The sequence below is a fragment of the Serinus canaria genome, chromosome 15 (assembly GCF_022539315.1).
Source record: "Serinus canaria isolate serCan28SL12 chromosome 15, serCan2020, whole genome shotgun sequence".
NCBI classification, from domain to species: Eukaryota; Metazoa; Chordata; class Aves; order Passeriformes; family Fringillidae; genus Serinus; species Serinus canaria.
In genome coordinates, this window is record NC_066329.1 from 9571591 (window position 1) to 9596851 (window position 25261).

The 25261-nt window shown below is 50.7% G+C and overlaps 1 protein-coding gene across 1 annotated transcript in view; it reads right to left on the minus strand.

The window, feature by feature from the left end:
- GRK3 (G protein-coupled receptor kinase 3) overlaps positions 1-14015 on the minus strand; it is a 61045-nt gene extending 47030 nt beyond the window's left edge. Inside the window, exons 1-2 of the mRNA XM_050980513.1 lie at positions 13634-14015; positions 195-271 (exon numbers count right to left, since the gene is read on the minus strand). Of these exons, the coding sequence (XP_050836470.1) occupies positions 195-271; positions 13634-13746 (190 nt within the window). The 5' untranslated portion in view covers positions 13747-14015. The remainder of the gene's footprint in view (positions 1-194; positions 272-13633) is intronic.
- Positions 14016-25261: the final 11246 nt, after the last annotated feature.

Here is a 25261-nt window from a genome sequence, read left to right on the forward strand (position 1 = left end):
GGCCTTGCTCTGTCTTCTTCCCTTTCACAACACTTCATCTTCTTGAAGACCTTTGTTTCACCAAGTCCTGTCCACCCTCCAGTGTTCCTCAATCTACAGCACTGGCTTCTCAGCAGGCACCACAGAGAAATGTAAAAACCAAACTGATCTTGAAAATATCTACACAAATAACGCTTTCTTGAGACATGACTTACCAATTTTCTGATGAAAGATCTTGTCAAAGGTCAATTCACCCCTCTCCTCGAGGTATTTCTGCATAACACTGCGGATACTGAAAGAAAAAAAGGGAAAAAAAAAAGAGGGGTCACTTGAAATTGCTTTTTGATCCCTGGGGTCACTTCCCAGGGGACATCCTGGTCACCACTTTATTCCTGTCTCAGATTTAGCTTGTACAGTAAAAGAAATGCCCAAGTCACCCCCATGTAGCCATACAAGGAGCCAACAGCAGCTCCATTAGGCCCTGCTTGGCTGCAGTGCACTTAACATCTACTTTGCCTAATTTATAATGTCACAATCACTCACTTCAACCACATTAACAAAGATTTCCTTTATTTGTCAAGTAACTTCAATATTCATTGTAATATAATGCCCATAAAAATTTCATATGGGCAACAATACAAGAATATAAATCTTAAAATCAATGCAGGCCAGCAGGGCTAGGACTTGGTAAAGCAACTCTATTGTCACAGTGTCGAGCCAAAATTCCACCAGACTTTCTCTGTTTCCAATTTTAAAATCAATAATTTCCATACATGCTATTTATTACTACAATTACACTACTTATTATGATAATTATACTATTTATTATTATAAAAATAACCTTGAACAAAGTACTCATGCTCTAAACAAGGCCATTAAATATCAGTGATATTTCTGCAGCAGCAAGACTGAGCAGCTAAGCCTTGCTGACCTCAGGGACATCCCCTCTTGTGTGCTCACAGGGACCCCATCACTAAAATCCTGAGAAGCCTCCCAAATACTGACAAACATCTCCCCCATGGAGGGAGGAAAGCATCCACACTCCTCCTCAGAGGAGCTGAGGCACGAAGTCTGAATGACTTGACCAGAAAAAAGTCTATAATAAAGGCAAGGACTTTGCTGGAAGGCCCTAAACTCCCATGTAGGAAAAAATCCTATTAATAGTTCTCTGTGTATCTCCAAGTCCCACGTGGAACATGGATCTCTGAACAGTGTGATCCAAAGCGAGAGCTCTGGAGGCCAACCACCACATCAAGTCAGACAAGAACTGGGAGGGCTGAACACTGTTAATCAGGTTTGAGATGATAAATTATTCAGTGACGAACTTGCTGTTTATTTGTTCATTAAGAACTGGGTCTGCCCTCTGTGTATTTTAACAATCTAAACAAAATACTGATTTTAAATGAAGAGGGAGCAGTAAATAAGAGATTGTGGAATCACAGAATGGCTTGGATTGGAAGGGATCTTAAAGAACATCTTGTTCCACCCCCTGCCATGTGCTGGGACACCTTCCACCATCCCAGGTTGCTCCAGCCTGGCCTTGGACACTTGCAGGGATGGGACAGCCACAGCTTCTCTGTGCCACGGCATCACCACCCTCCCAGAGAACAACTTCTTCCTAAAATCCAACCCAAAATTTTGCCGACCAGACCTTCCCCTCTCCCCTCTGAGCTCACAGAGGAGCCACTGGAGATGAACAAGCCTGGCAGGAGCTCCCAGAGCCCACACAGCTCCCCCTCCTCCCCGAGCCCCTCGGCGCTGCCATCGCCCCCCGGCACCGTCCCCGTTCCCACTGACCACCAGACCAGCAGTAAGAGAATAAGCCTTTTTCATAATAATGGCATCAAGGAAGCTTTCCTCTGCTCCAACGAGTGCACTGCAAGAAATTACATCAACAGATCTTCAGTCTAGACAATGGGAGAAGATAATGAAAATTTACCATGTGACTGAGGCGCCCAGGAAAACAGTGATTGTGTAAGGAGCAAACCTCTCCAGCACCTCCTCCTCCTCCTCTGCTGACATCCCATACTTCTGGTCTGATGGATAACGTCAAAGGAACAAAATGTCTTTTGCAGCCACAGAAACTGAACAAATCTGTAAAATGATCACAGGCTGCAGGAGACCGTGCTACGTTCCAGCTCCTCAACACTCGCACTGCTTTAAAATCATTGCTACTTATCCATATGGATAAGTAGGAATAAAGGACATGGAGGGGATTATGACTATCCAGAATAATCACCTCCTAATTCTCACATGGAAGTTACAGGTAGAAATCCTCTGGAGTTCAAAGAATTGAAGCAAAGTCTGTGTATCCTTCAGAAGGATGGAAAATTTTAAAATGGAGCTTAGCACATTCCCACAAACAGGAAGAAAAGTTCCCTCTCTGCTTTAGTCTATTGACTCATTAGTTGCCCTACACATAAACAATCCGAGATTAAAAGCTGCATTTCACAGAAATGCAGCCATTTCTGAAAAGCTTTCCCTGGCCAGAGATGCCATCAGCACAAACCACGCACTAATGCAAGAAGTGGCCATTTCTGCACGAGTTCATCTCAGTTCACAGCATGATCCACCTTAATAGCAGCACTCACAAGGAGCAGAAACAAAAGTTGGCTAAAAACAAAATCCAGGGAGACTTCAGAAACAAAAGCACATCCAACTGGACTGCAGCAAAACCTTTTGTTCATGTATTCTTTTCATTTCAAAGAGGAAGAAAACCGCAAACAACAAAAAATTCAGGAACACTCCATTTACTATCCAGATACCACAAGTCAACTGAAGGATGTTTAGGGGAAGTCAAAGTCAGGCCTAAAACCTGGTAAGAAATGCAGCTTGTACCCTGGGTATCTCTTTCTGGGTATCTTTATCTTCACTGAAAGCGTGGTCAAGCACTGGAAGGGACTGCCCAGGTGGAGTCTGCATCCCTGGAAGTGTCCAAGGAACATCTGCATGTGGCACTCAGTGCTCTGGGCTGGGTGACAAGGTGGGGACCAGGAACAGGTTGGACTTGATGGTCCTGAAGGGCTTTTCCAACCTCAGTGATTGTGGGATTCTGTCATTGCTGGTTTAACTGGGAGCACAGGGAAGCCCTTTGCCACTGGCCCCAGGGAGATGCCCAGCAATGCCTGGGCATGGGCAGCTGGGTGTTCTTGCACTTCTGAGAGCCCCTGGGTGAAGCTGCCCCCCAAAGAAGGAGCTGAACAAGCACCCCAGGCCTGCAGAGCAGGTTGGAGCACACTGCCAGCCCCAAGGAGGCAGAAGATGACTGATCTGCACCCTCATCAAACCATAAACAGGTCGCTCTAACCTGGTCAGCTCCTCCACCTGCCCAGAAAAGGGATTTATTTCAAGCACGAGCTGAACAGTCTGTTGAAGATGCATCTTGAAGCTGTAGTTACTCCAGCCTTGATCAAAGAAACTGATGAAAAGCATCCTTCAAGGTTAAGCTCCATTCTGGAATGAAACAGCTCTCACTGTCTGTGAGCAGCCTGGCAGGGCACAGGCAGCAGCCGCAGTGCCAAGGTCGGCACAGGCGGAAAATATCTACTTGAAAACACGTCTGAAAAGCTCAGAGGAAAACACATCATGTCCTTTCTAACACAGAAAAGGCCATGTAAGGCAAGAGCATCTATGATCCTGCCTCTCAGATGAGTTCCAGCAGGAGCAGAAAGCAGAAGGAGCCTCGGAGAGGAGCTCAGCCAAAGGCAGGACTTGTCCTTGGCTGCAGCACTGGACAACAACAGCCACTCCTGCTGCTCCCAGGAACACAGCAGGGACAGCCTGGACTCCAAGGAGAAGCATGCCAAGCACGAGAACTCAAACTTCTGCTGGGTGTCTGAGTGTGTGTGCCCAAGGCTGGCCACTGGAAGTGAGGAACTGACCACAGGGCAGCTGGAGCACAACCCCAATGGATGTGGGAATATGCCCAGACCAGGATGTACAGAGGAGAGGAAAACAATCAGCACTCGCTCTGATACTTCTGACAAAGATGGAGAGAGACTTTTTCCAAGAGCATGCAGCAACAGGACAAGGGGGAATGATTTCAAACTGGCAAAGAGGAGGTTTAAATTAGATATTAGGAAATATTTCTTCTGTGTGAGAGAGTGGTGAGGCCCTGGCACAGGTTGCCCAGAGAAGCTGTGGCTGCTCCATCCCTGGACGTGTCCAAGGCCAGGTTGGATGGGGCTTGGAGCAAGCTGGGATAGTGCAAAGTGTCCCTGTCCACAGCAAGGGGTGGAACTGGATGGGCTTTAAGGTCCTTTCCACCCAAACTATTCCACAATTCTGTAAACGTTCTGCTATTCATTTCACACAGATTTTGTCCCTGAAGTTCTTCTGAAAGTAATTCACAACTCAGAAGAGGAAAGGGCAAAGAATGAGGCAATGGGGTGTACCAATATGTACAATACTCCTACTATTGGAACTAGGTCAAGAAACTCCTTACTACTGCTCTTCCTACTGCTGGATCTTAAAAGAGCTTTGAATTATTTATCATCAGAGCAGATGATTTTTTCCTTGTAAATCAATAAGAGTTCAGACTTGTGGGATGTTATTTGGTGTACAGGTGCACACATGCACACCACAGGTTGGAAAACAATGGCCAGCATTGAAGAACCACATCTGCATTAAAAATGAGCAGTTCCAGTCATTAATATATTCTCCAATAGCCTGAAACAGGAGAACAGAAAAACAAAACAAGAATGAAACAGCAGCTACACAGAGACTAAGAGCTCAGTTCAGGATTCAACTCTACCAACATTTCCTGTACTGTGAAGAGCAGGTCATAAACATCATCAGCTCAGCTCTCCAGTCTGTAAAATAAAGCTGGATTTATTTTTTCTCTCCTCTTTGTCATTAGAGCAGGTACCATTCCTCTGCCACATTAAGTTCCTGATGTCTCCTGGCACGTCCAAATTAATAATTATTTCAAGAAAATGCCAGATATTCATAAACTCCATGGCCAGTGCTTTGACTGCCAAGGTTTGGCAGTGCCTCTCCACTCTCTGCACTCCCAGCATCCCATCTCCACATCACAGCCACCTTCATTTATTCCTGTGTCAGGGGTAATAAACACTGAACACTCACAAACCACTGAACCCATTTCATTCTGCTTCCTCTCAGATTGCACTCAGCTCAAAGTTCAGCAGAAGTCAATACTTCTCCAAATGACTGGGCTCTCAATGCTGTAAGAGCTGCTATACACGTGGTCACTGTGGTTCCAGCAGTTCATGGGGCAAATTCCCAGCACAGAAAGACAGAAAAGATCATTACACCATCTAAACTGATATATGTATGTATTACTTGTAAACTCACACCATCACACTCAGTCTTGAAGATTCTTCCCAATGCAAATCCTTCTGTAAGTCAGTTATTAATTAATGCACATGCTCAGCCTCATCACCTGACAAAGCAATGAGTGACCCTAAACTTTGATTTCTCTCCATAAACACATCACACACCACACACACACACCCCTCCATGGGACTCTGCCATTTTCTGGCCCAACTTCACCCATTTCTGCCCCATTTTGTGCCCTCACACCAAGCCAAGTCATTTCACTGCAGCAAACTAATGCTCTTAGAGCTGTCGTGGGTGATTAGCAACATATTTCACCCCAGAGCCCTGTGGGATGGAAGGGATTAGAGCTCAGCAACACCTGCCCACACCCCCTCCCCTCCCTGCATCAGCAGCTTCACTTATGCAAATTATTTTAATGAAGAAAGTTTACAAGGAGGGAGCCAGAAGCAGGAGTTTTGTAGCTCCAACTTCACAAAACACCAGCCCCAAGATCCTTGAGGCATTATCAGAGCTGAAATCTGAAACTAATATAAAAGCTTCTAAGTACATGAATTTTGCAGGAATAATTACACCAAATTGCAGTGTCAAGGACTTGCCCTTCCACCAGATTGCTGCTGCTGAGAAATTACAAGAAAGGGAAATCAGAGCAAAATCACATCTCCTCGCTCTGACTGCAATTAAGGCGTTCGCCAATCATAAATTACTTTTTTTTTTTAAACAAACACAAAATTACTGAAGACGTGCCAATTTTTTCTAATCTTTTTCAATCTCAAATGTTTAGAACTTTCTTTGCAAGTAGCAAGTATAAACCTTGACTGAGAGACCAAGAACTACGGCCAACACTGACAGACGCCTCTGATTTATTTATTCATTTATAGGCTCAGGATGCAATTTTACAGAGGTTTTAAATGTTTACTTCCACTATCCAAATCCATCATAAAGTTGCTAAAATTGGACCAAAGATCCTGCCCCAAAGGCCTCTGAACTGAAAGCATGACAGGGTCAACAAGTACAATTCAAAGCATTGGCAGAACAGCCCAGAGCCACCACAGCCTAAAGTGGGTTGGTTTTTTTTTTTCTCTTTATACATTTAAAAGGTTTAGCAATGCAAGATTGATCAAAAGTGAAAACTGGGATGAAATATTTGGCCTAAGAATCAAATCTTTCAAAGCTCTTTTAAACAACAAGTTAAAACTACAGAGATGTTCCTGTATTTTTGAACAATTAGGAAAATCTCGGGTAAAAAGAACCCAAACATCAAAACCTTAATAAAAAAACACAGAGGACTGATGCACAACACAGAATTGCTTCAAACATGAAAATGAACAGAGGAGGATAGAGGAGAAATGGAGAAGCCAGAGTCTTCTTTCAATTGAGTTATGGGTTTTTTTAGGTTGGAAAAGCCCTCAGAGACCATCAGGACCAACTGCTCCTGCAGCAATGCCAAGGCCACCACTGACCCACGTCCCCAAGTGCCACATCCACACAGCTTTTAAATCCCTGCAGGGATGGAGACTCCCACCAATTTTTGGGATCCTGAAATTCCAGGAATTTTAATCCCTATTGCCAAATTTTGTGGTCCCAGGGTGCAATTTTGGGTGAATTTTGGGGTTTTTTTCCATTTAACTTCCACCATTTTCACACCATTTTCCCTCTGATTTTCACCATTTTTCCACCTTTCCCTCTGGATTTTTTGGGGATTTTTTGGGATCCTGAAATTCCAGGAATTTTGGGTCCCTTTCCCCAAATTTCATTATCCCAATGTGGATTTTTGGGTGGATTTTGGGTCCTTTCCCCTTCAAATTTCACCATTTTGAGGCCCAAAATCCACTCAAAAATCCATCTAAACCTCCCCTGGTGCAACTTGAAGCCATTTCCTCTGGGTGTCAGCTGGATCCAGCTCCATTCACCACCACCCTCTGGCCCCACCACCTAAAGCTCAGCCTCACAGCTCATTTTCCCTGCTGGAATTGAGGCAGAATCACAACAAACAACAGCAGCCAAGGCACATCCCAGAGCTGTCACATCCCAGAGGGCCCCTTGGGACAGGGGTGTCTTTCTCCAAGGTCTGAAGCACTGAGTGTTTCATTGGCTTCCCTGGAGCTTTTTAATTTCCCGGGAGGATGGAGGAGCTCTTTGCTCATGTGCACCTTGAGCAGAGGTAGAACTCCCCTGAGCACCCAGCAATTCCCAGCTCCCAGGGAGGCTGCAGGAGCTGGGAAGTGCAGCTGGTGCCTCTCTGCTGTTCACACATCCCAGACTCGATCCCTAATGATGGCTTTGATCTGCACAGCTCCACCAGATCCTGAGAAATCCTTCCCTTCCCCAGCTCCCTCCTCAATAGGACATGACACATGCTGACAGGACAAATTCCTGGCATGCTGGAAGGGGGCTGAGGGGCTCTATGATCCTCCAAATGCTTTCAAAAATTGTTATTTATTTCTGCAAGGCGTATTTATATAGGTGTTTAGTCAATATTGGAATGATTTTTTTGGATAAGTATGGGGTGAAGCTCCAGTGGAAAACAGCTGTATTTTCCAAGCTAGAAACTGCTGCTTTTTGCACCAATTTAGTCCAATTAAATTCTGTTGTTTGGTTTATGCACCTGGACCTGACGGCTCATGATAGGCTTTCTACTAATTTTATTAATTACCAACAAAATAAAGCTATTATTGATAAAAAGATTAAACCAGGCCATTCCACATGATTTCACCAGAACAGAAACCAAGGGCTGCACACGTTTGTGTCCTGATGCTATAGTTCCACTGTTGGCTGAAACCATTTTACACAGGAAAGTCTGGGCACTGAAAAGCCATCAGCTATAAAAGGATTAAGAGCTATAAAGTCCATCAATTCTACTGAAAAATCATCTGGCAGGTCCCTGCAGCTCACCTGCACCAGATCAAATGAGAACACCTGTAACACAACATCACATTTCGGAAGCTTTCCCCAAAAAAGACATCTAGAATCATCCCTCTGTTTTTAGCACAGGAACAGAAGGCTGCACACTGATCTCCCTCCAGATCACCGCTGATTTACCCTTTTTTTTCTTACTTAAGGTAATGACACCCGAGGGAAGGTCTGTGCTGCAAAACATACGCTGCAATCCTGCAGCATCCCCAGGGAGAAGTAACTGGAGCATCTCTCTGAAGGCCAGATGTCTCCTTCCTGTGCCCAGAGATGCTCCAAGCACAGGATGCTCAGCAGCTGAGATGGTCAAGGGTCTCCACTGAGGCTCAGAAAATTCAGCTTCAACTCCTGCACCTGCCCAAGGTGCTACATGTGAACAGAGGTACATCAGGTATTTCCTAACTGGCTCCTGATCTGTACAACACAGATAATAACAAGCTGTCCTTCATCCAGACTCTCATTCCTTGTCTCTTAAAGCTCTGCAAAGAGCTTTCATCCTCCTGTGCTCTGCTGTAGAGGCTTGTCTGTTATCAGGGTATGGGACACTGCAGGTACAGTAAAAACTGAATTCCCAATAGAGAGAGAGAGCACCCAAACAGAGCCAAGAGCAGCACCCACAGCAAGCAGGAGCCCTCCCATACATCCTCCTACACTGACAGGCCATAATCCATCCCCAGGCATGCATTCTTCCCAAGAAAGAGCTGGAGTACAAAGCTGACTCGAGACAAAAAGCAAGTACATGTTGTCAGCAGCCCCAGCATTCTGTATGCACACCCAATTATTTTGAGAGAGCCATTTCTTACTGCCTTCACAACCACACACTTCTGCTGATGGCAAAGCAGGGAGGCTGAAATTCCAATCAAAATTTCACTACTCTGTCTCACCCTGAGCTAATCCACCAAAAATCACAAGTGTTCGGCCTTTCTTGTACTGTTAGTTCAGAAAAAAGCCAATTTTTCCCCTTCCTCAAGCAGCTCCCAATGAACCCTCACGTGTGCCTTTTCACACTAGCAGTGCAGATAACAAGATAAGCTTCAGTTTACTCATTTAAGCTTTAGATTTTGGCTATCAGGAAGAATTTCCTCATGGAAAGGATTGTCAGGCATTGATTGGAAGGAGCTACTCAAAATTGAACACTTTTCTTACAGCAACAAAGAAGCACCTGGAGAGACACACAGGGCTGACACGGGCGGAACAGCAACGAAAATGAAAATTACACAAGCAATTGTCAGGAAAATGTTCCCAGAGACATCAGGGTAAATGAATAAACACAACACGGAGGCGTTAAACAATGCCAGAGAAAACACCACCAAAGTCACCCGGACTGACAGCACAGACAGGGGAATGTGAGCCTGCAACTTGGAGATTCACACAAGTTTCCCAAGGTGCAAGAACTCCCCAAAGGCCACCTCAAAGAATGAAGTGAAATCCACAGAAAGAGCAAAGTAAGGCCAAGAGCACAGAATTACAAAATCAGAAGCAAGAGAGAACAGAGCAATGATGCCTAACCCTGAGCAGGAGTCGTCGCTTGGATTTCAGCAATATTCTGCACCAAGAGAGGAGGAAAAGAAATCACAAACAGCTCAGGATAGAATTGGGAAGGCAAATTAACCCCTGTGTTTTCAACAACCCTTAATCAGAGTTTTAACAAGCCAATTTGAATACTGGGTGAGAAAGCAAAGGGCACATCAACCACCCTAGGAGAAGCAGCTGGGTACCAGGGGCCAGAATTCACCCCTACAAGTGAAGTGAAGATGGGATGATAACCAAGGGAAAATGTCATGTTAAAAACATGATTTATTAAAAAAAAATTACTGCAACATGCTCCCTTTTCCCCCAGCAGAACAAGATTCAGAGGAGACCAAAGAAAAAGAGCGGGAGAAAAATCAGAACTAACTTGAAATAGAGGTAATTAGTGAAAGCAAGTTAGAAAAGGAGAGATGGGATGAGAAATATCTACAGCCTCGGGGAGAGAAGCCTGGACAGATGGATGCTGTGTTTTGTTACCATGCCCGTGGTATTTGTACACCAAAAGCACCCAAAGCTTACGTGATGTTTATAGCAAGAAAGGTTTAATGTCAACTTTCCAGAGGAGCACACAAGAGGCTTCTGCAAGCCCTGAACCCTCTCCCATTTGTTACCTGATTTCTTGGACCATTTTTCTCAGCTTCACATTACACAAATCCTTTACTCAAACCAGAACAAGCTGCTGGCAAATAAAAACAGCTGTTCTATAGTGCTCTTCCACTCCCTCTGACCAAAATAAGGGAAATGTAAAATCGACATGGAAAAGTAAAAACCCTCAGCAGCCTGCTGAATAGCTAAAAAAATTCATAATGCAGGTAATTTACTCTTTTCCCACCAAAACTTAAGATATTTGAGAGCAATGCTGCAGGATAAGATTTAGGTTTCATATTTGTTCATATTTCCAGAGGGCTGACTTCCTTCCCATGCCAGGCCTGATTTCAGCAGGATATTCTGCCTCTGACAGCCGTTCTGCCCACCCATGCGAATCTCCCAGAAAAACAGGCTTTTAGGAAACAATGTACAACAGAAAGATACCACAGCTCTCACAGCTCTTGGCAAGGCTCTTAGGAACGAAAGGAGGAAATGCAGAAGGGAAGGAAAAGCAGATGACAGAGGATGGAAGAAGGGTTGTTTTGTTTTGGTGCTTAAAAAAAAAAACAAAAACACACTAATCCTCTTCCTTAGGCACTCCGGGCTCATTAGTGTTTTCTGTGCTTCCTCCCCAAACTGTGATATTTAACGATTTCAGGACAAAACCAGTCTGAGGATAATTCAGGAAAACTCAGCAATAATCAGCCCTACGGCCAATAAACTCTTCACCCTCATAGTTTATTTGCTGCTAAGCCTTGGCCTGCAGCCTTGGAATTCATTCTGACGGCACTACAACTATTTCCTTGTAAACAGGAAGCCCCCTCAAATTTGCATTACAGTAAATTCATTTGCTTCATTTAACCTCAGCCTGATCTGAGAAAGATAAAAGGGTGCCGACAGGTGTACAGGGTTCCATCAAGGAGACAAGGGGTAAAACCTTTCTAATATTTCAATAAGGGATAACACCAGGGCACAGGACCCGTCCCTGGGCTGTGGTTGCCCACCAGAGATAAACCAACACCTTCCTGTGAGCAGAGCACTGCAATAATGCAGGGACATTTATTCTCAAGCATGGATGTGATATTCCAGTGACCTTCCTGCTCTCTGTCCCGGTGACAACCAGGACTGGTGGCAGGGATGGCTGCACACCCAATGTCACAGAGCCGGGCTCATGCTCCTCCAAGGAGCTGCTCACACACACACAGAAATAATGAATATCTGGAAAAATTGTTTGATTTCAAACAAGAGAGGACTCTGTGTGTTGTATTTTTTTCCTGTTACTATATCAACCTGCCTTTAACCAGCCGATTTATGTCATTTTAAATGAATCACTTTGCCAGCGATACAGAATATTTCAGTATACCCAGCACACCATGTCTGCTCTAATAAGAGGCATCAAAAAAACCAGCCAGAAGCCAGCACAAAGCTATCTGACACCAGAATAACGGTCACAATTTCCTACTGTATGAGGAAATCCCTGGTTTCAGTTAGAAGCTGAGAGGTTCAGTCATTTTGGGCACCCTAGAGCCGTTTGTGGTCCCGGGCTGAGGTAAGTCCCTGTTATGTCCGTGCTTCCTTCCGCTCCTGTGCCGAGGGCCTGGCGTGTCCCTGTCCCACAGCACCACGTACAGCCCCAAACCTCTCCTCACTGAAGGTTTCTCACGTCCTGCAGAGCATCACACACCAGGGAGGGTGGCAAGCCATGCTTCTCCTGACCTCCAACAGGTCCTTCCACGGGCAGCCCAAGGAGCGAGGCGCTTTGGCCACCGACCCTTTCGCCTTCCCTGCAAAACTTCCTCTGGCACCTGGCTGCCTTTCCCACCCTGAGGAGCCAAACACAGGAGAAACATCTCTCCCAGCTCAGGGAAACCACCAAACACCTAAATCCTGGAGCAGGAGAGCAAAGCACAGCAGGTTCCTCAGGCCTCGTGCTGCGCTCGCTACGAGGCTCCCGCCGCGCTGGGCACGAGGGATATCGGTGCAGGCATCGGCTTCCAGCCTCTCCACAAGCACCAAAACTGCTGATATTTCTAATGGCATTGGGAGGACTCCTCCTGCCCTGCAATTCTCCACATCCCACCTTTCACCTGCCCAGGGTCACGTCCCTGCTGGGAACAGGGAGCAGCACCGCTGCACATCACCCAGGACAGCACTGACATCACCAGAGCACTGAGGCACATGAAGCCACCAGCACCTCCAGCAAAGCTGCACCTCGGGCTAACAGGGCAGATGAAATGTCACGGATATTGTACTGCTTTTAAAGTGTAAACACACACCAGGAGAAAAGCAGGCACCGTACAGCAACACCATCCTCAACCAGACCTTCAACACAACAGCCAAACTTCATCACCTGAGCTCTCACTGCCCCTGCAAAGGGGGTAAACATAGGCTGGGCATCCTTCACCTTCTCCTGCTCTGCAGCCTCCCAGCATTCCAGCAGAAAGGCAGGAAAACGAGTGGAGAAGTGGGAAGAGGGTTCCAGCGATCCCTGGCTCACAGTAGACAGCTAAGCTAGGCCACCAGCAGGCTTCCAAACTGCCTACACATTCTGCAGTAAAATTTGTTTTAGATTTTTCCTGTTGCAGCATTTTATTTGCTGGCTGAATCTTCATTTCATATATGTATATACATATACACACACACTGAGCCATGAAAAAAAGGAAAAGCTCCGTTTTAATTTCAGCAATAAATAAGCGATGCTCAGGTGATTTTATAACAAACACATAACCACGGGAAAAAAGCTGTTTTTGCAGAAGAAAAGCTGCTTTTAGCACCAAGCCCCAAGCAAACAACCTCGGCTGTGCCAGGGCACCCGGCTGCTCCCGCGGAGGGACCGGGGAAGGTCGGGGCGACAGAGCCCGGACCGGCACCAGCACCTCTGCTCCGTGAGCCGCCTGCTAAGGGCGAGCTCCGGCCCCGTCCTCCTCCCGCATCCCCTGTCAAACCCCATGAAGCATCACCAAAAAACCGCTCTGCAGAGCAGCACGGCCAGAGCGGCTCCGTTCGGCGCTACCGACTGCTTTGGACGGGAATTCCCAGCGCCGGACGGAGCACCGGGCTGGGGATCCATAAACCCCCGAGCTGCGGCGGTTCGTCCCTGCAGGGACCGGCGTCCCTCGCTCACCCGCCGAGGGACCCCGCACAAGTTGTAGCAAATAAACACACGCATCCAGCACATCCAGCACATCCAGCACAGCCAGCGCGGCTCGGCGCTCGCCAAGGCCGGAGCCGGTGCCGGCGGAGGCCGCGGGGGCACGGCCGGACCGTTATGTCCAGCGCGGGGAGGGCGGCGGGGGCCGGGCCGGGGCCGCGGCGGGGCGGGCGGTACCTGGGCTCGGGCAGGGTGATCTTCTTGCTGGCCCTGGCCGCCGGGGTGCTCTTGCTCTTCTCCATCGCCATCAGGTAGCTGACATCGGCCAGCACCGCCTCCAGGTCCGCCATGTTCCCGCTCCGCCGCCGGGCTGCAGATGGAGGCTCCACCGGGGCAGCCGCCCCCGGGGCGGGGGTTGGCGGCGGGCGGCGGCGGCGGCTCCGCCGGTACGGCCGAGCGGCTCCCGGTGCGCGTGTGCGGAGCGCGGGGGGCCGCTCCCGCCTCCCGCCCTGCGCCCCGGGCGGGCGGGCGGCAGGAGGGACGGACGGACAGACGGACGGCAGAGGGAGGGAGGGACGGAGGGAAGGAGGCAGGGAAGGAAGGAGGGAGCCCCCGCCGCGCCCCCCTCAGCGCCCGCCCGCCCCCGCCGGGCCCGTGGCGGCGGCCGGTCCGCCCCCGCCGCTCACAGCCTGCGCGGCCCCCGCGGCCCCGGGCCCGCCGCTCGCAGCCATGGGCGGGCGGACCGGGCTGCCCCGCGGCGCCGCCCGAAATCCCGACATGGATCGGCGGCGGCCGGAGCCGGCACCGGCCACGGCACCGGCACCGAGCGGCGACGGCACCCGCGGGGTTGGCGGTACCGGGGGCCCGCTCTGACGTGAAGCTGTGTCTGGATGCCTGGAAGTGTCCCCGGCCAGGTTGGATGGGGCTTGGAGCAACCTGGGATAGTGGAAGGTGTCGCTGCCCATGGTAAAGGGGTGGGATGGGAATTTTAGGTTCTTTTAACCCGAACTAGTTTGGGATTCCGCGGTTCCACAAGAGGGGAACACCAGAGCCAGCTCCAGCCGCGGAGCGCTGAGCTGCCTGCAAGCCTCGGCACCCAGTCGGACGCATAAATTCAGAATTAATTTCCTCATAATTTATTAAAAGGCGTGCATAACAAAAACAGGATACAAATAAATGCGTCTGTGTGACACCCCATCGGTGCTCGTTGAACCACTTGCTGGCAAGTAATGATGCAAAACAAGGCACCCAGGTGTCCTCAGGCTCTGAGCAGAGATCCCTGCTCGTGTTCCTCCTTCAAGTAGTAGTAGCTCCACTGCAGCCAAGCAGATATGCAGATTTTAAGTGCTTTCTTTTCTGAATTTCGTCAAATATGTCATAAATAATTGGCTCAATGAAAGGCTAAGTCAATGACAAGTCTGAAGTTTGAAACTCAGCGTGTTTTGAGTTCTTTTCAAGTGCCGCCACTCCTCCTGCCTACATCTTTATGAAAGTTAATGATCTGATTAAAGCGAGGTAGAGCATACAGCTGGGAGGATTTCACCATGTGCCTCATTATGAACCGTCTGAGAACCTGCTTTTTGTTGAAAATGTTAATTTAAGCCAACACTTTCCATCGGAACAGATCCCCTGGGGAAGGTTTCTCCTCCACCAGTGGCCCCAGAGCAAAGCTGAGGCTCAGGGTGTCCAAGCAAGTGTGGAAGGGAGCAGAAGAAAAGTGAGGCACATCCCTCCTGGAGGTTCAGGGTAAAGTCTCCCACCAGCCCTGTTTAAAGGTTTCACTGATCCAAGCTACACCATGGAAAGGGGTATTTTTATCTCCTGAAATCCCCTGGCTGGCTATGGTTCCTGTGGTTCTCCCAAAGTTCTTCCAGAGCCTCCGCACGGGCTCTCCATTTGCAGGGGTGTGATGGGAGGGAAATTCCTCCCACCACATCCTCAGCCTGGTGATGTGACTGGGCACGTGCCTTGTGCTGGCTCTTCCCAGGGGACTCCCCAGTTCTGCAGCCCCTCTGCCCAAATCCACTGGAAGAGCCAGGTTTCATTTCCTGAAGCAGCAGCAGCAGCACACGGGGAGGATCTCAGCACTGACCTGAGGGTGTTGCTAAACACCCCGAGCAAACAGAAACCATCACCCTGGTGAGGAGGGCCCTGTGTTTGCTCAGAGGTTTGGATGGCATTACAGTGGTGGTGACAGCAAAAGCAGCCACCAAGATGCCCCTTAGGATTCCCAATGCTCTCCTTTCCCTGCTGTGCCACGTTTTCACCATTATTACCTGGATATTCTTGTTGTGTAGACGCCCAAGACATTCCTGGTGACAGTTTCTAGGAAGTGAGGTCTGGTGAAGGCCAAGTTAAGGAATTTGTTCTCTTCTTTCTGTTCCTGGTGCTGGTGTGGCGGCAGCACACATCAGCACCAGGTGATGATGTGGGTGATAAGCAAAGGTGCTTTCTGCTCTGCTGATTTCCCAGGCTTGGCTGCAGTGCAGTCAGAGGTGGTGGCATGTCCCCAGAGCCACCCCGGGCCCTGGCTGGAGAGGCAGCCCACATCAGGCTGTTCATCCTCACCTCTAGCATTGTGTAAAACACACACATTTCTTGTTGTTCTATTCAGATATTTTAAAGGTCACTGGGACGGGTACTTTTTAATAACAGAGTGGAATCAAACCTGATTTTTTTCCAGAAATGAGCAGAACAGGCAGTGCCAGCCTCCTCCTTTTCAGGGAAGTTCAATTCCCCAGGTGCAAGCCTGCAGCTTTCCTTAGCCTGTGTTGCATCCCAGGCCGAGTGTTTGCGTTGTTCTTGCGTTGTTTTATGGCTCCTGTGTGGGGTTTGGTGTTTGTGAATGTTTATAAACAGTGCTCTGGGGATTCCCCCAGGTAAAGGAAACCCAGAGTTAATCGATGCCAGAGCGAGCAGAGGTCAGAACACGATACACTCTGAATGCATTTAAGCATCTCCTGACATTTCTGTGGATGGTGATGGATACTGCTCAATCAATTTAAGTGTGTCTCCAGGCCTGGCTGGGCTGCAGGCTCTGCATCCACTGCGGAGCCAGGAGCCCAACCTCCCCTCTGCTGCTCCTTCCTTCCGAGGAGCGAGTTCCTCCTACCATCTGTGTGAGATTTAAATGTTTAATTTTGCCCTGCTCTGCTTCACAGCGTGACAGATGATATTCCAGGGAGCTACGAGGCTGTTGTAGATTTATTAATGCGTCCCACACTGACACCATCCCATCAAGATAATGCTGCAACACATTACCCAGGACGGAGCCACATCCGTCCTGTTGCCCTCCAAGCTGTGCCAAATCCCATATCAAATAAGATCTCCTCTCTATGCTGATGCCAGCAACATCTCTCGAGGGGGATGTTCACATAAAAGATCTTTAAATATTATTTCTAATACGATTTTTACTAATATTTCTGATACACTGCCAGAAATGCACATAGGTGGAGATTAAGAGCATCAAGGAGTGTTTAGCTCAGTTCCCTCCATGAGCTGCTCTCTAGAGAGAGGACAAATTATTTGCTCCTCCTTGGCAGCACTGGTGGGGAATCATTTATTGGTGATGGATCCCCATGGGAATCTGACTCTCTGTGGCTTGTTTATAGCAAGGTTATGTTTTGCTGCAGTTCTGGCTGTACTTTTGGGGTGCCTGACTGAAGGGGAGGGATCAGAACCCCTTTCCCCACGCTCACCTCAATGTTCCCAAGGAGCTCCTGAGCACGGGGTTACCTGGAGGGGAAACAGCTCCTGTTTAATGAGTTTGTGTGAGGATTCATCAGTGCTGCAGTGCCTGGAGGCCAGTAGGACAGAAATACAAATGCATTCCTGGGAATTCCAATGCCAGCACTCCCCATCCTGCTGCCTCACCACTCCCATGGCTTTAGCCCAGCATCCCAAAGAAACAGCCTCACTCCATCCCCTCTGCCTGTCACATTCTGCACTTTGCCAGGCCCTGGGGTGGCTTTGGCCCCTCTCCCCTGCAGTGGCACATCCATGCCAATGCCACAGGCATTCATTCCTCTGCAGCATCCACACCCAGGCTGGGGTTACATCCCATCTCCTTAGTGCTGCACTAATAAGTGGTGAGAGGCAATGTGGAAAACAAATAGAGTAATTAATGGCCACGGCTGCTGCTGCTTTTATTGACTGTCTGTTCCAGGAGGAGCAGTTTTACAGAAGGCAGCCTCTGCCCTCACAGTGCCCTTGCATTTGGCACCCCAAATTCCAGCATGGGGCGAGCTCCCCAGCTCTGGCCTCTCAGAGAAGCAGGGTGGCTCTTCTGCATCTCTGTGGATCCCTCCTGCTTCCTCCTGAATGCTTTTAACAAAGCCACTTCAGCCACCTCAGCCAGGTAAAGCCTCAATGCACCTTATCATCATCATGTTCCCTTTTGCAAATAGCTGACATGATGAGGAGGTTGGGTTTTAATTAAGAAACAAGTGGCAATTCAGTTCTCAAAAATAATATTCACCATCAAACATTTGTACTGGCGTAGTCAGACTAGCAATAATTATGTCCTCTGGGGGCAGAGATAAGAGCAGGGTTGAAAGTCATGCAACATCTATAAAGACTTGCATGAGAAAACACAGGCACGAGAAGACCGGGGCCTCCCGTTTGCAATTGCATCACACCACCCCTCTCACCATGTAATAAAAATACCTTACTGACATTTTCCTCTGCACATTTTCTTCCCCTGCCATGGCACACAGCAGTGTCCTGGTGCTGCCTCCCACCCCAGGCCGTGCCTTGCCAGCTGCAGCCTGGAGCCCTCGCTGTGACCCCTTGGCAGCACACACGGGGACACTGCTGATGGCACAGCTTCCCTCCCTCCCTCCCTCCATGCACACTGATAAAAAAAGGAGCATCACCCCCTCACCTGGCCAGGGCAAGCTTTAAAAGGAGCAGCATCAGCATAAAGCTGGGTCACAGAGCCAGCACTGCCGCACCAGAACCATCCTGGGTGACTCGTGGAGGCACCACGGGGGTGGCACTGGAGAGATGGAACACCCAGTGTAGGAGGGAGAGCCAGGGATCTGCATCAACACCCAGCCTTGGTTCTGCTCCTTAAACAGCATCACCTGGTACATCCCCCTGCACCCACCTGGGCTCCTCTGCAGGATCTCTCACGGGACAGGGCAGTTTGAGCCATTTTCACACATAAATCTCCACCTGTGGTTGTCCTTACAGGTCAGTCATGACATGGACATGGCCTCTGGCTTGCTCTGTGCTGGTGGAGCTCATCCAGCCCTGCCCAGGGGGCTTAGAGGGGCCTGAGAGCCAAGGGCAGTGGGGCACTGACCCTCACAGGCCCCCCCCTCCTGGGTCACAGGGCCCCTTCCCCATGTCCCCCAGCCTGTGACATCCCATGCCCAGCTCAGAACCCACCCATCCTCAAGAACACCCTGATTTAAAAACACTAGAGTGTGTTGTTACAAGCTAAAGCAAATAAACCCAATGAGGACTGGAACAGCAAATGTCTCAGAGCCCCACAAAGAGTCAAAAGTGTCCCTGTTGAGCACTGTGGTGGGATCAGACACTGCAGGAGCATTTTCCCTGCACAGATTGATCAGACAAACAGATGTCAAGAGGGACCCATTGAGCATTTGCTGTTCCACAGGCTGGCTTGAATGTAACTTGATAAAGGGAAAAAAAAAAATCAATAATTGCCTAATTTGGCTATAAATTCTAAAGGACAGAAGGAGAAAAACCAACAACTGTGCAGATATTGAAGCAGTAAAAGGTAATTCAGATTCTGTCATGGCATCCATGAAAGGTAAATTGTGCAGTGCTGGAAATGAGAGCCTTTCCCCCCGGGAAGTTCTGCTGGGTGGAGCAGGATCACAGGGGTGGCTCAGGATCACAGGGGTAGATCAGGACAGGGTCAGTGCTGGAGGAGCTGGGAGGGCTCAGAGCTCACTCCAGCCACAGCAATGCCAGACCAGGCACAGGGAGAGGGGCTCGGCAGCTGGAGGATGAGGGGCTGAAATCCCCCCAGAGCTCTGGAGAGGCTGTCTCTGCTCCTTGGAAACAAGTCTGCTTGTGTGGGAAATGCTTTCTAGTTATTCCTCTTCCCTGGCTCTTTGTGCTGCGAGGCTGTTTACACACAAATTGGCATTTGCTGTCCTGGCTGATCATTCACCCGCGTCCGATCTCACCCGTCTGGTCTCAGAGCTCCTGATGTCACCACAGACAGGGGCAGTGACAGCTGAAAGGGGCACCACAGGCTGCTCCTCCACCTTGGCTGCCTGGCCCTGGAGCTCCCAGGAGCTGCTGGTCCAGCCCTCAGCCAGGCAAAGCCAGCAGAAACATGGGAATGCACTGCCTGCTTGGGAGCGAAATGGCACGGGGTTTATTTGTACTTCTGTCACATCAAAGGGGCCCTTGTTTGAATTCCTCTGCCTTTAGCCTGGAGAAGAAGAAGGGGAAAGATTGGGTCCTATTAATAGCCTTGCATCCCACAAGATCCGAGCCTCACAAGAAGCCATGAAAGACTGCGGCATCTGATTCCCTGAATAAATGAGGTAATTTAGGGAGAAGTGCGTGCTCAGCAGCCTTCATTACTGCCTTCTGCAGCTCCTGGGAGATGACACTGACAACTCACTTTGGTATCAGTAGCTGTCCCAGGTCCCAGAGGAGCTGTGCCGTGCCCAAAAGCATGGGCAAGGGTGCTGGGTGCCACCTCTCCCACAGAATTTCTGATGCTGCAGCAAAAATCTCCAGGACTGGCACAGAAGGAATGCAAGGAGCACCCCAGCAAGCTGAAGGGGGGGCACAGCTTCCTGCATGGATGCCAAGAGGCTGGTGCTGGTGACAGGGCACAGGGATGTTTGGGAATTCACTGCACTGGGAAGGAGCCAGCAGGGAGCAGGGCTGTGGGATGGGGCTCTGGTCCTGCATCCCCAGGGAATGAGGAGGGGACACCCCTGCTGCAGGGAAGGGCTGGGAGCTGTAGGTGGGCTGGCATGGCTGAAACATCTGCTGCAGGCCCCTGACATCATCCCACACCAGGAATTCTCACTCGAGGGCTGTGGGATGTGTGGGTCACAGCCGTGGGTAACACCCCCTGGGGCACCAGCCTCGGATCAGCGGGAGTGCAGGGAGAGTTCTGACCCTGCTCCACAGCACAGGTCCTGGCAGCGCTGAGGTTTGTGTCAGCTTTCCCTTAAGCAGATTTTCAGGCTCTAAGTGTCAAGTTTAATCCCGACTCTGCAGCTCCGTGTCGCAGCCGGTGCCTCCAGCTGCGTCACCACCCCCCATGCAGGTGCTGGGCACTGAGCTGCCCTTTGCATGTCAGGCCTCAGAGGTCACCAGAGCCACTGGCCATGCTGTCCCCAGGCTGCTGGATCTGCCCTTGTGCCAAATCCGTGGCCACCTGGTCCGGAGTGAGTTTGGGGAAAGGAGCCCCCGATCCCGGTGGAGCCGCTCTCCTGCAGTGCCTTGCAAAGAGCAAAACATTTGGATTTGGGGATCATAGCCCATCCTGTCTGCAGCCCCATATGCCAAACAGTTCATCTTCCCTCTCGGTGCCCTTGTAAAGCAGAGCAGTAAATTGCCTTCATTTCACAGCTGAGGGAACCAGTGAGGCCACAGCCCGGGGGCTGCAGGGAGTGGGTCAGTGGGCACATCCACACGGGTGGCTGCAGCCCCCCCAGGACAGCAGGGACTATTCTCAGAGAGATTTACACGTCAGAGAGCACAGTGAATAAACCCTCAGTGACCTCAAAAGCATCTTGCTGCTAAAACGCATCCCCACGGCCTCAGCATCTGCAGCTCAGCTTTCCCTGGGGCTGGGAAGAGGAACCTCCAGCGGGAGGGTGTTGCAGGTCTCCCACAGGCAACAGCCGGTGCCATGTGTTCCGTAAGGGAATTAGGCCAAATTCGGGCACCAAAATCCCATGACGGTGGGAAGGGACCTGCTGTGGTCCTGATGCCACCATGCCTGGAGCGGCCACTGTCCCCAGGGGTCAGCTGTCCCTCAGAGAGCCGGCTGTGTCCAGGGGGATGAGGGTTAAAGCGCCCCACTTCCAGTCCCGCACGGCTTCTGCCTTTGCAGCTCATCTGGGCACATAATGGACTTTGCCTTGTGACTTAATCTGCTGTAAATCTCTCCCGTAATTGCTCATCATCCGGAAACCTGGAGAGAACCCGGACGGACATTCCCGCGCCGTGTGAGACAGCCATCCTCTCCCTCCCTGCCCTCCTCCTGCTGCCAGCCTGTGCCCAGAGCTCCCAGCACATCCAGCACATCGGGACACCCGCACGTCCATCCAGGGGGAGCTCTGGATGGGATGTGAGACCTCAGCTCTCCCTTTCATCCCCCACAACAAAAAGGCTCTGTCCCCGTAGCTTCTTGCACCCCTAAAAGAGCCTAGGCTCCACGGGCAGGGGCAGCTCTCAGCACCCAAACCCTGCCCAGCACTGGGGCACAAACCCACCTCGGGAGCTGGGAGCTGCTCTCAGCACCCAAACCCTGCCCAGCACAGGGGCACAAACCCACCTCGGGAGCTGGGAGCTGCTCTCAGCACCCAAACCCTGCCCAGCCCAGGGGCATCTCAGCAGCTGGGAGCTGCTCGCAGCCCGGAGCGCCTCTCCCGGCAGCTGCGAGCAGCGTTTTGTTCTCTGCGGCTGCCGAAGGAGCAATCCCGTCCTGCAGAGGAGCACCAGACGTCACACGCGGGAACGTTGCTAAGTGAGCTGGTCCCTCCTCATGATGCACGACTTCATTACGCGGCTCCCTAAATGGATCTTACACACAAATGACATTTGCCTTGGAGCATATGAGCTCCCAAAATAGCGGGCGGCTCTCGGCGTTATTGCTTTGCTTTGCCCAAGAATGTCCCCATTGTCTGCAGGGCCGCTGTGCCCATGCCTGGCACGGCCCGCCGGGGTGGAGGCATTGGGTACAAAGGGATGGAGACTCCCAAACCAGCCCGACTGTGCCCGGGGTGGCCCCGTGGCCAGGATGGGGTGGGAGGGCTGTGCCTTTCTGATGGGAGGCATGGGGAGAAATAAATGCAGGGCCCTCTCTTGTTCCTACCTCAAACTTCTTTCCTGATCCTTGCTCAGGGTTTTTTCTGCAGCCTGGGTGTTTCCCTTGAGGGGAAGAGCCCCAGGGATGCTCCAGACACAGCCTCCTCCTGCACCATCCTCCCACCACCCAATGCTCTGCCAAAGGGACCAAACCCAGCTCATGGCACACCTCCCAACACCTACAGAGGTGACAGAGGGGACAGGCCACTGTGTCATACCCCAGGCTCCCAGTTAAAACCACTTCTCCAGCCGTGCTGGCAGCACCAGGGGCTGGCTGCTCACACAGCCATTTCATCTAAAATGGCTTAAACTCAGCCCCAGTTTCCTTTGAGATGAACTGAACCGTGCAGAGAGAAGGTCTGGCTCCAGCTCTGCACCATGCATAAGGTACAAATAAAAAAGAAACATAAAGGTTATGTCCATGGCTAAGAGAGAAATTTGCTTTTCCTTTCCCCCCCCCAAGAACATTCAGGGCAGCTGATCTGTGCAGCACTGCCCTAATCCGGTGATACATTTTAATCCCATTACGTTGCCATGCGCTGGGAGGAACAGATGTTTCCTAATTGCCACTTGTGCTGCCCAGGGGTTTCCAGCTCGGACAGCGTTCCCCTGCCTCTGCTGGCACTGTCAGGACTCCCTGCCGCTGGATTTGCAAGATGTGACAGCGCTGGCTGCTCCTGTGCCAGCGCCCCACCTGGAGCTGCTGTTCTCCGGCCGTGGTGTCCCCGTGGAGGGGTCACAGTGTCACTGCTGGGTGTCCCCGAGGGTGAACGCGAAGCAATCGGGGCTGCCCTGGCAGCTTGCCCGGAGGGAAATGTAACATTTGCTTTTTTCCATTTGTTTGGGGAAAGGTGTCAGAGGTGGAGGTGGCCCCGTCCCACGGCAGCCCATGGAGCCCCTTCCCAGCACATCCCCTTGTGCAGCCCAGCTCTTCACTGGAGGATGTGCTCCCAGAACATTCCCTCGTGTCAGTGAAGAGTTTTGGGTTGGTCCTGAGCCTTTCAGCATCGTCGCTGTCCTGGCCGGCTGCAATCCCCTGATACCCGGTAATCCCATTATGTCTCCACGAGGCTGCTTCCAATTCTGGCCGCTGAAGAAGTGATGTTTCTTAATTAGCTTTTCAACCGGACAGGGATTTTACTGGCTGTAAGGAGCTGCGGAGGTTTCATTGCTTCCTTTCTCTGCCTCGTCACACTGATGTCAGGAACAAAAACAAGGAGCAGAAAGCAAATGGGAGCCTGCCACTGAGGACAAGAATGCCCATTCTCAGGGACAGCCAGAGCCAAAGCTCCTCTCTCTCCCTCTCTCTCTCCCTCTCTCTGTCTCCGGGATATTTCACTCCTGCCTCAGCCCTCCCCTCGCATTAATCAGAGCAGAGATTACTTTTCCACATGCCAAAGCTGAACATTGATAAATCAAATCTGCCCTGAAAACCACAAGGCTTTAATAATACATGTTGGGTTCCTGCTTGGTTTTCCTTCCTTCCTTAAACCTCCAGTGTTTGTGGCTGGGTCTGTGCATGGAGCACAAACATGAGGCTGGAGGATCCATTTAATGCAAAGAAGACGTGAAAAAAAATTGAAGCTAGGAATCTCATGTAATCATGTGGCTCCTGAAGATGGAGAATTAAACATAACAATAATTTTCAGAGGATAAAAATCCCTGAAACCCACTGTAAAACCCTCACAGCTGGCAAGGCACATTAGGTACCCAAAGCACCCAGGCTGCAGGTGTGACTGAGCTCAGCCCGCTGTATTTCAGTAAAGAACAATTCATATTTCCCAAGACTGCTGTTTTTTAGCCCGTGATTCTCCAGTCTGAGGTGTCCCGAGGGGGGATTCACCCGGCTGCTGCTGGCAAAGGCAAAGCAAAGCCAGTGGGAGCCGACGGGCACATCTTCATCTCTTCTCACTCTTGCCTCCTCCTCCTCACCAGCCCATCCCGCATCACCCACGGTCCTCACGGAGGCACTTCCTGAGGACAGCCAGCGGCTGCTACTCCAGTTGGAAAATAAAACAGGAAGGAAAAGACACCACAGTGTCGGATTTAGCCAGGGTTTGCATCATTCTTACTCTTTCATCAATTGCCCCACGGCAAATTGCTGCTGCTCCCCTGCAGGCAGACCCTCCCCTGTGGGGTTCACCTGCCGGGGGTCGCGGGGATCCCCCGCCCAGCCCAGCCCCGCAGGAACCGAGGGATGGAACCAGCACGGCCAGCAGTGGTGGGGGCTGATCCCCCCTGTTCTTTTTGCTGGGTGAAAAAAAAAATTTTAAAAAAATCCCTTCCGCAGCCTGGAGAACAGCTTTAGCTCTGCCGGCTGTTGGCACGACGGCAAAACCACCCACCCAGGCAGCGCGGCAGCGCCGTGGCACTGCTGACACCTCGGCAGCCCCGCAGCCCCGGCGGCAGAGGGACACGACGGCCAGCAGCAGGGAAGGGACAGGGACAGGGACAGGGACACGGCTGGGGTGGCCGGGGGGCTCCGAGCTGCTGAGGCGATGAGCGCAGTAGCAGGGAGCCAGATGGCAGCTCGGAGCGGGCGTGGGACGGAGGTGATCTTCTGCTTTTGAATAAAATAAAAAAAAAAAAAACCAAATTATTCTCTAAGCACATTTCCCCAGAGCCAGCGAGGGAAAAACCCTCCTCGGCAGAGCTGAAGCTGCGTCCAGGTGACCCGAGGGCGCCCACCTGGGTGCACCCAGCCACCAGAGGAGGAATTTCCCCCAGCGTGTCCCACAGGAGATGCTCGGAGCTCGTTCACTTTTTCCACTTCTGCTTTCGGTGCTTTTTCTCCCAGAACCCTCCCAGCCCACCCAGAGCCGTCCCCGC